This window comes from Anabrus simplex, chromosome 2 (genome assembly GCF_040414725.1).
Source record: "Anabrus simplex isolate iqAnaSimp1 chromosome 2, ASM4041472v1, whole genome shotgun sequence".
In the NCBI taxonomy this organism is placed as follows: Eukaryota; Metazoa; Arthropoda; class Insecta; order Orthoptera; family Tettigoniidae; genus Anabrus; species Anabrus simplex.
In genome coordinates this window covers 913149017-913167703 of record NC_090266.1, presented here as the reverse complement: position 1 = coordinate 913167703, position 18687 = coordinate 913149017, and the positions used below count along the sequence as shown (strand labels likewise).

The following is an 18687-nucleotide window of genomic DNA, read 5'->3' as shown; positions in this document are numbered from 1 at the left end:
ACATGAGCTATTCTGTTGATTCTTGTTTCTCAAAAAAGGAAAAAAAAAAAATAATTTCAGGCTCTGTTAATTATCTTCTTATTCAAATAGCTGTGAATGTATTCATATCATTTAAGTGTTATACAGTTATATATACATGACCAGTAGATGCCCAATTAAATTTTTTATGAAAAATAGTTGGTATTTTGTTTTTATTTCAATGTACGGTACCGAAATCCTCTAAATTCGAATACACTTGCCTTTGGTTACGCTCGCTTAAAGACCCAATATGGCGGCTCCATAAGTAGCATTCGTGACTTGACCTCCCTAGACAGACCTTGACGTCACTCACCCGTAGCCCACGTGACGAATACGGCAGCTCCTATTGGTAGAAACATCTTCCGATTGCTATTGGTCGATTTGAGTTTGACACCTTGGACCACGTGGGACGACCACGTTTTTGACGTTTGTGACATTTTGCTTCACTTTGATTTGGATGCGTATATCTGTTATCTTCGTTTGCGTGTTTGAAGAAAAAGTACAAGATATTTGAGGTAAGCATCCTTAAGTAAGTTAATAAGTTGATGATTGATAGTTGCTTCTGTTCCCAAAAATATATTTTTTATTATTTTTGACTGTCACCTTTTTATTACCTTTTTGCATGGTGGTTGATATGATAGTTACATAAGCCTACTTGAAACAGACACCTTAAAATTCAGTTGATGTAATGTTATATTATGTCTGATAAGCCACTATCGTTTTGATAGTATTGATATTAGCCGTAAAAATATAAGCTGATTACAGTGTCCTTAATTATTTTCTTCTATTTCTTTTCATGTCTCAGACCATGCACGAAAAGTGTCAGATCTGTGGAATGTACACAGATAGCAAAGAAGGCCAGCAACAGGGACTCTTATTTCATCATTTCCCTGTTGCTAGACCTAACATTTGCAGAGAGTGGTTGGACGTTGTGGGGGTCGAACGGTTGCGGCAGCTTCCCCCGAAGCAGCTGAGGAACCGCACTGTGTGTTCGAGGCACTTTCGTCACTCCAGCTATCCAGGACCCCTATCAAAGATGCTGTCCCGGAAAGAAGTAAGTAGTTGTTATTATTGTTGTTCACAGTACCGGTACTGTGACCTATCACATTTTCCTGTGATTCATTTCAATTGCTCTCCAGAGGTAATGATCATAAATTCATCAGTGCCAGATGAGAGGGAACCTCGCTTCTCATAATGAAATTTACTATAATGCCCGTCATACCTGAGCTTGCCTTACCTGTAAGTTGAAATGTGTACATTTCTTTGCGGCAGAGTGTAGCTGAAATACCTAACATTTATTATTAACAAAATAGTGCACACATGTGCAAATGTTATTCCTTGTTATAATCCATCAATGGCTTTACGTTGCCTGTATTGTGAAGGCGAGGTATTTAAATGAGCTCACTATCCTAACTGCCTCTTTATCCGAAAACCATTTGTACCGTTTTGTCCAGGTTAATTTTGTTTGTTGTCTTCAGAATATTTTTCAAGGCTGACCATAGTTGCTTGAAGATAATCTTTGTTGTTAGAACCTATATCTAGGTCATCAGCGTATAAGTACAATTTGGTTGTGTTATGAATTATTTCTGTAACGTCTGCTGTGGCGATATTGAATAGAAGCGGACTGATAGATCACCCTGTAATACTCCACCCCACTGTTTAATAGTATCTGAAGTTGTTTTGCCATCATGAATTCCTACTTTATTTTGTGACAAGACATTGTTTAGTATTTACCTGCTTGTTACCATCATGTTTCCCGGATCTGTGTACATAATCTGTTGCACTAGAATTCATACAATGGCGCCTTTCACAAAAACTAAGTCAGTGGTACTGTACTGTTTAGGGTTATATATATCTTTTCCATTGAGTTGTTGATTACTTTGTATCCTTCATCATTTATTAATTATAGTATAATCATTGTCTTTTGATATGGTGTATTAACTCTACAACTTAGGTCACCTCCCAGAACTACAGGCTCTTTATTTTTCACTATTTTTATGGCTTTTATTATGTGCTGAACTGCAGTGTCCACTCTTCATTTAGAGGATGGTTTGAGGTCAGGAGTTCTGGTCAGTGATCTACGTTGACTTGGTGTCTGCACAGGTGACCCTGGGGGTGCTTGGAGTGACCAGGGTGGCTAAGCAGAGGTGAACCAGGCCCATGGGGGGAGGGGATGGGGAATTTCTAACATTTGAATGTACCATTTTGAATTTATTTCCAACATCCTCTCAGCATGTAGGGGATCTTTTCTGGACTCAGTGAATATAAAATGTGCAAGTACAATTAGGTTTTCTTCCTTAAGTTCAACTGAACATGAATGGAGCAAAAACAGGTGTATGACATCTCTCAATACAGTTACTGTTAATGTATTCAAGTGCTTAATATTTAGGTGGACAATATCATATGCTCAATGTAATTTTATTGCTGTTTTGCCTACTGTAAGAACCATAGAGGGACCATAAGAACCATAATACATGTTTATGAATGAATGACATTATGAGATTTGAAAATCAATACCCTGCATTCACTGTAGTAGAGGAGGAAAAAATGGTACCATTCTTATTGTTTTTTCTTGTGCATGTAGGTGTGCCTGAACACGAGTCTGGTCCTCGGCCAAGGCATTCAGCTGCTATGACTGCTGCCCCCACCACCTGCACTCCTAGTGCCTCTGCTACTGCTGCTACTACTACTACTACTACTACTAGTACTACTACTATCACCGGTGCTGTTGCTGCCACCACCATCTCCACGCCTGCTGCTACTACGAATAAACTTTTAATGAGTCATCGCTCGTCTGTGCTGACAGTGATATATAACCCTTAGAAAGAAATCTTCCCTTCCTGAGTGGATGTCGTTCATAGTAAAGAGTTGTTATTATGAAGAACTATTGAGGTAATTTCTTATTCTCTTCAGCCTGTGGACTGTAATTGTTGTTTCACTAATTGGTATTTATGTGCTCAGTGTTCTCCCTAGGACCTTTCTAATGGGTGCACCACCCTGCCGGTTTTAGAGACCGCTTGACTAAACCTAGATATATGCTAATTACATAATATTAGTAATAGGTACACATTTGAGTCATTGGGTGCTCCAAATTCACCTATAAATACTGTAAATCTGCCAATTTAAATGATAAATCATTACCATAATTGCATCAGTTACATCGGAGATCAAATGTTTAGCTTGACCACTATGTAGTCGCGAGCAGGGGTCTGGATTAGCGTGGAATCGCATGCGAGCCCTCTATTCCGTATGACATCACAAACCTGTATGGCAGTCCACATGTCCACAGCAACCGAGTGGGAGGCCTAAGTCCAGTGTTACATGATTTGGAAGGAGCAATAGAACACTAGACGTTCAACGTACTCTGTTATAACTTGTTCATGATAATAACATTCAAATAGTTCAATTGTGCAGTTAATATTTACCTGTCTGATATTATTGTTAACGCCCTGAGGGGAACGAATTGAAATTTATATTCATATTGAAGTTTTACGTAATATTCCCCGCCCGGCTACTCATTCTTGCCACCCGCCTGACAAACATTTCTGGGGAGAACACTGGTGCTAATGTTATTATTGTTAATTTTACATTCAAATTAAGCAATTTCAATTTATGAATGCTAATGATTGTTTAGCAATATATTTAATTTTGTATTACAAAACACCCAACAAGTAGGCTGTGCAGTGTGGTCATGTATCTATGAAATTGCGCTTGGGCTGTGGTGGGTTCGAACCCCACTGTCAGCTATCTTGAAGATGGTTTCCCTTCTTTGCAATAGGCAGGCAGATACTAAGGCCAAACCGTAATTAAGGCCACAGTTGCATCCTTCTGAGGCCCATTCCATCGTTGCCATGAATCGGTGTATGAGCCTCATAGGCAAAAAAATGAGATCATTATGAAGCCCAGAACATCATTATAATTGTTCATAAAGGTGGAAAAATGTTAAGTTCATGTTCAGTGTTGTAATTCAAAATATGCCATACATCTGCATGTTTCAGACCCCCATTTGTCTTAATTGCATTCATAATGACTTTTATAAATTCCTGCCCTACAGTTGTTATATAATCAAACACTTTATTTAAACTTCATGGGACATGTATTATTATCATTAATATTAATATTACTATTAATATTATTATAGGGAGATTAAGTACAGCATGAAACATATCTGCTAAATGGGAAGTGAAAAACTGTAATGTGGAGTTATTTTCAAGAGCAATGAACCTTTCAAACATGTGGTTTACTGAACTCATAGTCTGTTCCTTTATATGAGATCATCAATTGTATGATAATATTCAAATACTGAAGTGGAAGTGTCGTGTGATATTGTGTGAACGATTTGTGTAAAGAAGTCATAGTTTTGGTTAAGCATCCATTTCTACCAAAGGAGGTTTCACTGAAAATCTTGTATTTTGGAGAACATTTCTCATCAGAACACAGGAAATATATTATGCTCTCTCCTCTCTTATTTGCAGTTTGTATGCACATCCTCCTATACAAAAGTATGTACTGGTATGTATGCAATGTCCAAGTAACTAAATTAATATTTGTGAATTTTGTGATGTTGGTAACCCATTCACTTGATGTGATGGTAACAGTTCTACAAACTTTCCTTATCATAGTACTGGGCAAGTTGGCCGTGCGGTTTGGAGCGCACAGCTGTGAGCTCGCATCCAGGAGATAGTGGGTTCGCACCCCACTGTCGGCAGCCCTGAAAATGGTTTTCTGTGGTTTCCAATTTTCACACCAGGCAAATGCTGGGGCTGTACCTTAATTAAGGCCACAGCTGCTTCCTTCCCATTCCTAGGCCTTTCCTGTCCCATCGCTGCCATAAGACCTATCTGTGTCAGTGCAACGTAAAGAAACTAGCCTTATCATAATTGTCCCCCTGTGGGTAGGGGGTGGGCAACCACGCAGCCCTTAATTGCATTTTGGCATTGTTTCCGCTTACTTGTGCCAGGCTCCCCACTTGGTTGGCCGGGTGGAGTGCATGCTGTCAAACCACAGATCAGCCTACTGTGCAACCACCAACATAGATTTCCGCCTTCGATATACAGTAGGTACAAATGGCACTGTCTGAAGTGAGTTTCCACTGTCTTCAACAGGCATTTCGTCTAGATCACAGCAAAGGCCCTTGCACACCATAATGTTGTGGAAGTAGCAGCATATTGTTCATAATACTGTACTAAATTAGCATACAATTCCTTGGACATAGCTCTTAATAGGCGGAGCTATGTTGTGCCTTGGCATGGTAATGTTTTGTGCTGGATCAGCAGCCATATTGTTGTACGTAGATCCTGATGCTACATATTTCTGTCCATTTATTGGAACTCCTCTCCTGCGGATGGACTGAAAGGAAGCATTATTTGTACCTCCTGCATGTTGTAAGAGGGAACAATCACAGAATCTGTAAGTGCTCTCTTGTCTTTTAACCCACAAACATATTCATGATTCCATCTTTTTCCATGTAGCAGAAAAATTTAGATATATCCTACTGTCACATAAAATAGAACATTTTTAAGTATTGTAAATAGTGCAGATCAATGAATACACGGGATGCATACAATTTTGTAGCTTGACATTGTTTATCATCTAAATGCAGATGACTGATTGAATGATATGTTGTGTTTTGGTGCAGTATGTAGGAACAGAGTATGTGCTATCATGTCTTGGTTTCTTCAAACACTACTCTGCCAGAGATTTGCCATCCTCTAGTAGATGCAAAAGAAGTACAAATCTCAATATTTCTCAGTGTGTGGCCCTAGGTGCCTCTTTTGACAGACTGAAAGATGTATCATATAGTAAGTTCCTTGGGAAAATACAAATGGTGTTGCTGAAAACTTTTGCAATGTCAGTGCAACGTTAGACTGCAATAAGAGAGAAAAGTATTATGTTGTAACTTGTCAGTTCCAGTCTTTCTTTCCTAAATGAATGATTTTGTGTTTGTGTTGTATTGCATAGTTTTCTGGCTGATGAATATTAATTGATGATTAACACTGCTGAATGTAATGTCATGAGATTATGATATACTAGTCTCAGTCTCATCCTTGGCTTTGACAATGTGAAAGTGACTGAGGTATGAGTGATGCTAGTAATACCATTCCTTATGCAGCCAGTCCCTGTTATGAATGATGTGAAAATATCGCTCAGAGGGTTGGTTGGTGCATGCATTTCAGTGGGCTTGGCAGACTGATATGTAATAGCAACGGCTGGCTCAGTGAGGAAAGCAACGGGAAACTACCTCACTCCTCATTTCCCTAGTACACCTCTTCAGTGACGCCTAGGCTATTTATGACAGCTGTTGGCGGAGCTGCAGAGGATCAAACCAGCCTTTGGGCTGAATACCCAACATACATATGATCACTAAAACTTTTGTGCAAATTTCTACACAATTTTATACCTGTAACACTGTGGATAGTAGGTAGAATATAGCTCCATAAACCAAAAGATCATGTTTCATTTCAATTTATCTTTGAATCCTACAAACTCCCTCCTTATCATATGAGTTTCCTTTCATCATTGTGGTTCCTGTGTATGGTTTTTTTTCTTACATTGTATTTATATTTTATATCCTGCATAAGTGGCATATCTTGATACTATTGACTGTTACGGTTGGCTTAAGTAGTGTTAAAGAGGACTGATGTACGAGGGGATGTTAGTGTCTATTTCTGTCATAGGTCATAGGTCTTAATCTGAGATAGGGATTGCCAATCCCACTCACCTTCTGGTCACTTCCTTCCTCCCTTTGTGAGTTAGCTTCCATTTTCCTCAGCAGAAACAAACAAAAGCAGCACAGGCAAGGCCAGTCACTCCCATCCTTCATGGCTTTGTGAATTAGTAAAAGTAAAATATAACTCCATACATGAAATAATTATAATAAGCAGCACAAGCTGGTAAGCTTCTTTTCTCCAGCAAAAAATTATTATTAATAATAATAATAATAAAGCACAGGCCAACCTCCAGGTGTATTGTTGTTCAGAATGCAGTATTTCAGAAAAAGGTAACAAAGAAGGAAAGAAAGAAAAGGAAATTAAAGAAAAATATGAGGAAAAAAAAGAACAAAACTATATTTAATATAATATTTAAGAGTGGGGTGGGGTGGGGGGGGGGGGGCGAGAACCTGGGGACCCTCCGCGCGCTAAACGATTTAAATCGCCCGCCCGGTCATTTTAGTTCAGCCCTGTGCTCACTAGAGGCGCTATTGTGCAATCCCTGGCGATCTTTGCGCAGCCATTGCGTACAGAAGTGAAAAATAACGTTGAGAGTCATCTCTTACTCATTCTCTTTGATTTGATATTTTCAGTAATCTTGCGATGTCAATAGCTCTTGTAGCTACAGGAACAGTTAAAACATTTCGTTGGGTAAATGCGGCAAAGACGGATTCTTACGTTATTATTTTTGAAAGATTCTCAAGGTTATACAATACGTCCCGTGAAAATGATGAATATTCGGTAATTGTGATGTACTTCACTGAGTCTCATACAATGAAAAAAAAAAAAGAGAGAGAGAGAGAGAGACTGTAATCATTTTTAGCAAAGTTTCATGTTATAAATGTCCTTTTGATCTTCGCAGGGATATTGCTCTCTTCTGGGAATTTCTCCTGGGAGTGATCAGAATGAAGTGCGGGAAGCGTTCCTGAAACAGGTTAAGAAGTACCATCCCGACAGTGGCTCACCAGATGCAAATGATGAGAAATTCAAAGAGGTAATTACCTTTTTCTCGTCACTAAGGAAGAAGTTGGTTGACAGCTCGTGTCCTTGATTTCAATCCCGAATCTGGCTTTCCCTTAAAACGGGATTTGATGCTCTCCTATGAGCCCTGATCCTAATCAGAGAACATTTAAGATCATTCAGTAAAATTTTACGTAATCAGTAGTTGACACCTCGCAGCCCAATACTCACTGTATTCAGCTGCGCCCCCTGATGGGATACCAGAGTAATATGTTTTAGGATAATTAATAGTGATTTGTTTTTATGGTATCGTACAGCGTGTTATTAAGTCGCAAGTTTTTCCATGCAAATCTGAGAGTTGCTCTCTCCCTACAAGATTTCGAAATCTCAGTAACGCTACTGTACTCTGACCTATTCGCAAGCGCTACTCATACCATTGGCATTCAGTATTGTTATTATCTTTTCTCCACTTATTGACAATTAACATGAAGAAGTATCATTAAAATAATGTGTTGGCCTATGAAATTCTTTAGTAAAAATTTTCTCCTCTACTCTCTCTACCCAGGAAGATCACTGAATCATTCATTTGGCATCAAACAACAAGTGGACAACAACAATAAATAGAATAAGTTATTTCATTATTCCTTTTCATTTCATTTTTCTGTAAAGAATGTCTAAGGAGTGCAAGTGTAGGAACTGTAGGTGTGGCCAGGCATTAAGGAGTATGAGGGAGAAGTTGTAGAGTTTGAGGGAGATAATTAGGATTCTCTCAGAAAACAGGAAGGAAGGAAGGAAGGAAGGAAGGAAGGAAGGAAGGAAGGAAGGAAGGAAGGAAGGAAGGCCTCCCTAAAAGAATGTACAGAATCCAATAGGTGTAAAAGAGGGTTGGGAAGGAAAGGGGGGGGAATTGTAAAGACAGGTGGTCTACTGACTTAAGGGGAAGGAGATTGCAGGCTAAGGGCTCTATTCAGGATCAGAATCCAGGACAGGTCTCTATGAGAAATTGGTATGAGTCACTGCAGGTAGAACAACAGAGGTAAGATGAGGAGCAAGGGAACTGTTGCTGAGAAGTGTGGAAGTAGGAGGAAGGTAAGAGGTAGGAACGGGAAATGTGAAATACAGGATAGGAAAAGACAGGTGGAATAGGATCATGGGAGGGAGAAAAGGGGGGGAGGAAAGATAGGGTTGATGAGGAGGGGAATGGATCAAATGATGTGGGTAGGGTTGAGGCTCTCGTCATGGGGTATTCCATTCTTAGACATGTGGGGAAAGGGAACTAGGATAGAGTGTTTACCAGGAATTAGGTTAAGACAGATGTTGAGAAAGTAGAAGAGAAGGAGAAGGTGGTACTGTTTCACGTTGGTACCAACAATGTGAGGCAAGCAAGTATAAGTACCAACATATCTGGGGATGCATAGGATCTGATAAATGTTGCACGGGTAAAGTATAAGGAAACAGAGATTGTTATCAATGGAATACTATGTAGGATAGATACTGACTGGAAGGTGATTGGGGATTTAAATGAGATAATGGAGTGGGTATGTGGAAAACTGGGAGTGAGATTTCTAGATCCTACTGGGTGGGTAGAAGATAGGGATCTGCACTCAGATGGCCTTCACAGTGGTACGTATAAGTTAGAAAATTTGTTTAGAAGGGTTATAGGGAGGTACATTCAGGGAAACAGGGTGGTCTAGGGAGCGGTGATAAGGGCACAGGGATCTGGAAGTCAAGTAGGGATGACATAAAAATGTTAGTGTTGAACTGTAGAAGTATTGTAAGGAGAGGAATAGAATTAAGTAATTTAATAAATATATGCTTACCAGATATTGTAATATGAGTTGAATCATGGCTGAGAAATGATATAATGGATGCAGAAATTTTCTCACGGAAGTGGAGTGTGTATCATAGAGATAGGATAGGAATGGTAGGAGGGGGAGAATTCATTCTGGTGAAAGAATTTGTAAGCTATGAGAAAGTTAAGAATGACACACATGAAATTCTTGATGTATTTGGAGTGTACAGACTGGGAAAGGGTAGCGCTGATGCTGATTCAGAATTATTTAATAAGATAATCAACTATATGGAAAGGAATGTGATTATAGCGGACGATCTCAATTTACCAAATGTCAATTGGGAAGGTAATGCGAACGGCAGGAAGCATGAACAACGAATCGCAAATAAGTTAATGTGGAAAGGATAGCTGATTCAGAAAGTGTTGGAACCAACTTGAGGGAAGAATATTCTGGATGTCGTGCTGGTAAAACCAATGAGCTCTATAGAGAAACCAAAGTAATAGATGGTATTAGTGATCACGAAGCTGTTTTTGTCATAGTTAAAAATAAATGTGATAGAAAGGAAGGTCTTAAAAGTAGGACTATTAGGCCGTACCATTTGACTGATAAAACAAGCATGAGGAAGTTTTTAAAAAGTAACTATGATCTGTGAAAAATGGTAAATAAAAATGTAAACAGACTCTGGGATGGGTTTAAAGCAATTTTTGAGGAATGTGAAAACAGGTTTATACTTTTAAAGGTGGTTGGAATGGTAAAAACCCACAATATTATAACAGAGAAGTAAAGAGACTAAGAAGGAGGTGCAGATTGGATAGAAATAGTTAGAAATGGCTGTGGAAGTAAGGAGAAATTGAAGGAACTTGCTAGGAAATTGAATCTAGTAAAGAAGTCAGCTAAGGATAACATGATGGCAAGCATAATTGGCAGTCATACAAAATTTTAATGAAAAATGGAAGGGTAGGAATAGGTACTTTAAGACAGAAACAGGTTCCAAGAAGGACATTCCAGGAATCATTAATGGACAAGGGGAGTCTCTATGTGAGGATCTTCAAAAGACAGAAGTATTCAGTCAGCAGTATGTAAAGATTGTTGGTTACAAGGATAATGCCCAGATAGAGGAGGTGATCAACACTAAAGAAGTATTAAAATTTACTTATGATAACAATATTTACAATAAGAAACAAAAGTTGAAAACTAGAAAAGCAGCTCAATCAATCAATACCGTACTGATCTGCATTTAGGGCAGTCGCCCAGGTGGCAGATTCCCTATCAGATTTTTTCCTAGCATTTTCCGAAATGATTTCAAAGAAATTGGAAATTTATTGAACATCTCCCTTGGTAAGTTATTCCAATCCCTAACTCCCCTTCCTATAAATGAATATTTGCCCCAGCATGTACTCTTGAATTCCAACTTTATCTTCATATTGTGATCTTTCCTACTTTTATAAATGCCACTCAAACTTATTCATCTAGTAATGTCATTCCACGCCATCTCTCCACTGACAGCTCGGAACATACCACTTAGTTGAGCAGCTCGTATTCTTTCTCCCAATTCTTCCCAGCCCTAACTTTGCAACATTTTTGTAACGCTACTCTTTTGTCGGAAATCACTCAGAACAAATTGAGCTGCTTTTCTTTGGATTTTTTCCAGTTCTTGAACCAGGCAATCCTGGTGAGGGTCCCATACACTAGAACCATACTCTAGTTGGGGTTTTACCAGAGACTTATATGCCCTCTCCTTTACATCCTTACTACAACCCCTAAACACCCTCATAACCATGTGCATGGGTTGCCTTATTTCTGGAAAATAGATCTCAGAGAATTAAAGTAGGCAAAGCTTTATCTGACCCTGGAATAATTAAGACGGGAATACCTCAAGGCAGTATTTGGAACCTTTATGTTTTCTTATATATATAAATGATATGAGTAAAGAAGTGAATGATGTTATTCTGTATAGAGTAATAAATAAGTTACAAGGTTGGGAGCAACTGCAAAATGATCTCGATAATGTTGTGAGATGGACAGAAGGCAATGGTATGATGATAAACAGGGCTAAAAGACGGGTTGTGAGTTTCACAAATAGGAAAAGTCCTCTCAGTTCTAATTACTGCGTTGATGGGGTGGAAGTTCCTTATGGGAATCATTGTAAGTACCTATAAGGAAAATCACATAAATGGGATTGTAAATAAAGGGTACATATCTCTGCACATGGTTATGAGGGTCTTTAGGGGTTGTAGTAAGGATGTACAGCAGAGGGCATACAAGTCTCTGGTAAGACCCCAACTAGACTATGGTTCCAGTGAATGGGACCCTCACCAGGATTACTTGATTCAAGAAATCGAAAATATCCAAAGAAAAGCAGCTAGATTTGTTCTGGGTGATGTCCAAAAAGAAATAACGTTACAAAAATGTTGCAAAGGTTGTGCTGGGAAGACTTGGGAGAAAGGAGACGAGCTGATTGACTAAGTGGTATATTGAAAAAGATTAAGATTCCCATAGGGAACCAGAAATATTTGTTCTGAATGAGTAAATTTATAATACAAACATATTTGATCCGTTATTTGACATTTTAAATTTTCCAGCTAACTCATTTACCAACTGATGAGCCCAGCTCAGCACACTGGAGCAAAACGCTGGCAACCAGGAATGAGTTAGCTGGAAAATTTATTATGTCCAATAACGGACCAACTACATTGGTATTAAGTGGTATGTTCCGAGCTGTCAGTGGAGAGATGGCGTGGAATGACATTACTAGATGAATAAGTTTGAGTGGCATTTATAAAAGTAGGAAAGATCACAATATGAAGATAAAGTTGGAATTCAAGAGGACTAATTGGGGCAAATATTCGTTTATAGGAAGGTGAGTTAGGGATTGGTATAACCTACCAAGGGAGATGTTCAGTAAATTTCCAATTTCTTTGAAATCATTCAAGAAAAGGCTAGGAAAACAACAGCTAGGGAATCTGCCACCTGGGCGACTGCCCTAAATGCAGATTAGTAGTGATTGATTGATTGATTGATTGATTGATTGATTGATTGATTGATTGATTGATTGATTGATTGATTGATTGATTGATTGATTGATTGATTGAAGTGCAACAGCCTTTGTCATAATAAATGGATATATACGGAGTTTGAGTCATAAGTCATGACAACTTTTTTTTTTCTCGCGAACAGGAGACAACACGGAAATTCTAAGATATGCATTTGGAAACATACGGTATGTACTTGTGTATGATGTCACCAGATGGTGTATGTAAACAACAGTGTGGGTCTAAGCATGCCCCCAATTTCAGTGTGTGAGTGAGAGCATCATAAAATGGAAGTCAACAAGCAGGAGCAACGATCGTATATTAAAATAGTAGTTCTCCCAGGCACACACCAATGCCATGCAGAGCTGCGGGAAGCATTAGGTATGTGACTATGATCTAATCCCCAAAGTCCAGAAGCCATTACGTGAACAACGGTTTGCTAACAAAGAGGACATCGTAACAGCATTTCGGAGAGAGGTGTCACACGTTAGCGATACATATGCAGCGAATGGTATTCAGTGCCTGCCCCACCACTAGCAACACACAGTGGAAACCTTGGGTGATTATTTCGAAGGTCTGTAACCAGTGGAGACCGGTCCTTTGTACGTAGTCTTGTGTATTTGCTGTCTATAACATAATAAAACAATGTTTACCAATGGCCTGTGTTCTGTCATTTTCTTACGAGAATCTCCTGAAGTCACAATTTGTCTTCAGGCACGTGCCCTATATTTCCAAATGCATATCTTAGATTTTCTGTGTTGTCTCCTGTTCACGAGAAAAGAAATAGCTGCCATGACTTATGACTCGACGCTCGTACGAATATAGATGTTCTCCATATAAACTAAACGATCATACTCCAATATTAAAATTATATACTGTACATCTCAATATATTTTACATGCCAATAGATACACTTATATCAATATAAAGTTATGGTGTGGACAAACTAAACCATTATACTCAACTGACAGACATGAGAGTAAGAAACAATTAATTATGGTAGTGTCAAAAAAAAAAAGTCCATCGGCAGTGTGGTGGTGCAGCTGCCCACCCATGCTCCCAGTCTGTCTATCCCGGCTTTGAATCCTAGTAATATTTGGCAGAGGACTCTTATCCAATTCAATGCATGGTGGCCATTCAAATGAAATCAGAAAAGAAACCACTGTTATAGATGTGGCCATTCAAATGAGATCAGGAAAAGTAAAAATCTGTTGTAGATATCAATAAATACAGTTATACATAGCACATTTAATTAACTAGATATACATTGTATTTAAGCTAATACAATGGAAGACATTACTCCTACAGATATATAGTTACCTAAAAAAAATACATGAAGTTAGTGTAGACCGCTCCAATCCCCTTCAGTGCACTTGGCAATGGACTAACATTGATACCAACAACCATTTATAAAGACATCGTTTGGAAATGTTCAATGAGAGCAGACTGATTTCTTGCCCTAATGTATTATTTAGGGTTTTGGCTAACACAATATGACTTTTTGAGTTTTCTTTAACCTACACCAAAATACACAAGAACCCATGTCTTATTTGACCAATAGTAAATGTTAGAGATGCCCCAAGTTATAATATAAGCAAACTACTCACCCAAATGCTAAAAGAAGAAATCTTGCTTTGAGAAGACAGGTCAATTAAAAACAAACTAGAACTAAGCTAAGAACTAAATAAACTAAAAATAACAGAGATCACTTGAATGATATCCTTTGACATTATCAATATATATACTGATATATTATTAGAAGAATCCATTAAAATTATAGAAAACGATCTAGAAGACAACAATTCAGCACAAGAAACAAACAAAATACCGGTAACTAACCTTCTTAGAACAACCTCAAACCAAAAGAGTTTTACATTCAACGACAAAATCTATTGTTGAAGGGAAGGGTTGACCATGGGCTCACCATTATCATATATAAAAATGAATATTTTCCTAAATAACTTCAAAAACAATTTCTTAACTAACCAGCATTCTGGAGGAATCTTATACTGGAACAGATATATAGATAACACAATATGCATATATGATAATACCGGGCGAGTTGGCCGTGCGCGTAGAGGTACGCGGCTGTGAGCTTGCATCCGGGAGATAGTAGATTCGAATCCCACTATCGGCAGCCCTGAAGATGGTTTTCCGTGGTTTCCCATTTTCACACCAGGCAAATGTTGGGGTTGTACCTTAATTAAGGCCACGGCCGCTTCCTTCCAACTCCTAGGCCATTCCTATCCCATCGTCGCCATAAGACCTACCTGTGTCAGTGCGACGTAAAGCCCCTAGCATATATGATAATGATGTCACAAACACACAACAGTTATTAAACACACTGAGTTCTTTACACAATTCAATCAAATTCACAAAGGAGCTAGAAACTAACTAGGAAACCAACATTTTTAGACGTCACAATCAGTAGGGATAATGACAACATTTAATATAAAATGGACAGAAGACACACTCGGACATCACACACAAATTAGCAGGACTGAATACAATGATATATAGAGCAATTTCCATACCTATGAACACAACAGATTTCAATGAGAAATACAAATAATAAAACAAATTGAAAAAGAGAACAACCATCCTCCTGTACAGTAGATAAACTATTAAATAAACAAAGGAAACACACCATAAAAACTACCTGACTCAAAAGTAATTGTAGTTAATGTGCCACCCAGGTATGACCTTTTAGAGGACTCGTGTGTGAACAAAGCCGTACATGATGTAAATATAAGAATCAAGAGATTATGTAAGAGTTTTAGAAATGTCTATGTAGTAGATACTTTAGGTCTTGGCAGGCAAATGTTCACTAGGCATGGGTTACATCTGAATGGTAATGGAAAAGCAACTCTCTGTAGAGAAATTGCTACAATTATTAACAGAGATTTGCAAACTAATCTGCACTTAAGAAAACCCATACCACTAAACTGGCACATACAGGGAAACTTGCCAGAAAACCCAGATCCTTAAATCAAGATCTATGTACAAGGATCTTGGTTCCCGAGAAGTTCTCAACTCATGAGTCAAATGTTACCCAATTGCAGCAGTCAAGTTTTAGGGAGGAAGGGGGTCTGAGATTGCTCTTGGTAAACTGTCAGAGTGTAGTAAATAAACAATTAAAATTCAGTACATTGATGGAATCTTTTGAGGCTGATGTGGTGATAGGAGTGGAATCATGGTTGAGAGAAGGGGTGGGTAATAGAGAAGTATTTCCAGAAGGGTATACAGTCTATCGTAGAGACCGAGGAGATAAAATGGGAGGGGGGGGTGTTTATTCTGGTGAAGGAAACTTATTGTTCACATGAATGGTTTACTGATGAAAGGGATAAAATATTAGGGAGAAAATTAGCTTGTGATAATATGAAGGAGGTGGGAATTATAGGAACATATAGACCTGGAAGAGAGGAAAGAGACATGGATATATTTGAGAAATTAATAGATTATACTCATAAAAACAATAATGATATGGTAATAATTGGGGGAGATCTAAACTTGCCTAAAGTTGAATGGAATGGAGCTGCAAGTGAAGCCCATGAACAGAAACTGGCAAATAAGTTAATTTGGGAGGGAGGATTTACACAAGTAGTACAAGAACCGACTCGTCTTAATAAATTACTAGATGTATTCTTGGTTAAACCATGGGAAATTGTTGATAAAACTGAGGTAATTGAAGGAATAGGTGACCATAAGGCTGTAATAATGGATGTAGGACTCGTACAAAAAATGCTTAATAAGAGGGTCACACAAGACAAGAAATTATACAGAAAAACTAAAGTTGATGAATTTGGGACTTACCTTAAATCACAATTCAGTTGTTGGATAAGTGAAGGGAGTAATGTGGATACACTTTGGGCTAAATTTAAAGGAATCATGTAGGAAGGAGAGAAGATATTTGTACCTGTTAAGAAGGGTAAAATGACCTCAGATCCTGTTTATTATACAAGAGAAATAAGAAAATTGAAAAGAAAATGTAGAATAGTAAACAGGAAAATCAAAGAGGGCCAGGGAGAATAGAGAAAGTAGAAAACAGCTAATGAGGGAACTGAATAGAGTGAAAAAGGAAGCAAAAGAGAATTATATGAATGGCATACTTCAAGAGGATAATGACCACAAAGGGAAATGGAAAAATAATGTATTCATATATTGGGAATCAAAAAGGAAAAGGAATCCAAATTCCTACTATGGTGGGAGAAGGGGGTGAACACTATTTAACAGATACTGAGAAAGCATAGGAATAGGTGAAAGGCTGTAATAATGGATGTAGGACTGGTACCAAAAAGGCTTAATGAGAGGGTCACACAAGACAAGAAATTGTACAGAAAAACTAAAGTTGATGAATTTGGGACTTTCCTTAAATCACAATTCAGTTGTTGAATAAGTGAAGGGAGTAATGTGGATACACTTTGGGCTAAATTTAAAGGAATCATTTGGGAAGGAGAGAAGAGATTTGTACCTGTTAAGAAGGGTAAAATGACCTCAGACCCTGTTTATTATACAAGGGAAATAAGAAAATTAAAAAGAAAATGCAGAATAGTAAACAGGAACATCAAAGAGGGTAGGGAGAGTAGAGAAACTAGAAAACAGCTAATGAGGGAACTGAATAGAGTGAAAAAGGAAGCAAAAGAGAATTATATGAATGGCGTACTTCAAGAGGGTAATGACCACAAATGGAAATGGGAAAAGCTGTATTCATATATCAGGAATCGAAAAGGAAAAGGAATCCAAATTCCTACAATGGTGGGAGAAGGGGGTGAACACTATTTAACAGATACTGAGAAAGCAAACCTATTTAGTGGGGAATTCAGAGATTCAGTAGAATTTGGAGTTGGAAACCAAAACAGAAGATAGAGAGGGAGAGACACAGAGGGAAACAAGAAGCTTCTCATTCACAAATGAAGATATTTTCAGAGAATTCCAACTGCTTCAGCAAGGAAAAGCAACAGGAAATAATCAAATTACTGGAGAGGTGTTAAAGACAATGGGGTGGTACATAGTGCCTTATTTAAAATTTCTCTTTGACTATGTCATAAATAATAGTATAATATCGAAGGAATGGAAGGAATCTATAATAATACCAATTTATAAAGGAAAGGGTGATAAAAGGAAACCAGAGAACTACAGACCAATCAGCCTGACCAGTATAGTTTGTAAAATACTGGAGAGTTTAATATCAAAGAACATCAGAGGAATATGTGATGATAAAAATTGGTTCATGAGGAGCCAGTGTGGATTTAGAAAGAAATTTTCTTGTGAGGCACAACTGGTGGGATTTCAGCAGGACATATCAGATCAATTGGATTCAGGAGGCCAGTTAGATTGCATAGCCATAGATCTTTCCAAAGCCTTTGATAGAGTGGAACATGGAATATTATTAAAGAAATTGGAGGGAATAGAATTGGACGTAAGTGTTACACGTTGGATAAAAACATTTCTAAATTCAAGGGTTCAGAAAGTCAAAGTAGGAAATAATGTATCACAGGAAGAGAAAGTTTGTAAGGGAATTGTACAGGGTAGTATAATCGGTCCGTTACTTTTCTTAATATACATAAATGATTTAGGGAATAATATAACATCAAAAATAAGATTGTATGCAGATGACATAATTGTTTATAGGGAAATAAATAACATTGAGGATTGTTCAAAATTACAAACGGACCTTGAGAGTATCCAACAATGGGTTGAAGGTTAATGGAGGCAAATCAACTGTTGCAACATTTACAAACAGGAGCTTTAAAACTGAATTTGAATATACTTTGGATGAGGTAGTTATCCCAAAAGATGGCAAGTGCAAATACTTAGTTGTGAGATTTGAAAGTAATTTGCACTGGAAGGGTCATGTGGATGACATTGTTTGGAAAGCATACAGATCGTTACATGTCATAATGAGGCTACTTAAAGGTTGCAACAAAGAATTAAAAGAAAAAAGTTACTTAAGTATGGTTTGTCCATTATTGGAATATGCAAACACTGTTTGGGATCCTCACCAAGAATACCTAATAAAAGAAATAGATAGTGTGCAGAGGAAAGCAGCAAGATTTGTAACAGGGGATTTCAGGAGAAAAAGTAGTGTATCAGAAAAGTTAGAGGAACTTGGGTGGGAAACTTTAAGTAAGAGAAGGGAGAAAACTAGACTTATAGGATTATATAGAGCCTATA

General features: G+C 38.0%; 1 protein-coding gene and 1 long non-coding RNA gene across 4 annotated transcripts in view; both read left to right on the top strand.

Moving 5' to 3' along the window:
• Positions 1-352: 352 nt before the first annotated feature.
• Positions 353-5296, top strand: LOC137498400 (uncharacterized). Its single transcript, XR_011017779.1, has 3 exons — positions 353-533; positions 824-1072; positions 2603-5296. It is a non-coding gene; the product is annotated as an uncharacterized lncRNA (long non-coding RNA).
• A 1985-nt stretch (positions 5297-7281) lies between these two features.
• The window catches only part of LOC136864552 (dnaJ homolog subfamily C member 28), a 326313-nt gene continuing 314907 nt past the window's right edge, over positions 7282-18687 (top strand). For 2 of the 3 annotated variants that reach the window (XM_068226331.1, XM_068226330.1), the window contains exons 1-2: positions 7282-7469; positions 7591-7722. In XM_068226331.1, coding sequence (XP_068082432.1) covers positions 7332-7469; positions 7591-7722 — 270 coding nt within the window. In that variant the 5' untranslated portion in view covers positions 7282-7331. Of the gene's footprint in view, positions 7470-7590; positions 7723-18687 lie in introns of those variants that run through there. The other variant, XM_068226333.1, reaches the window with a different exon arrangement.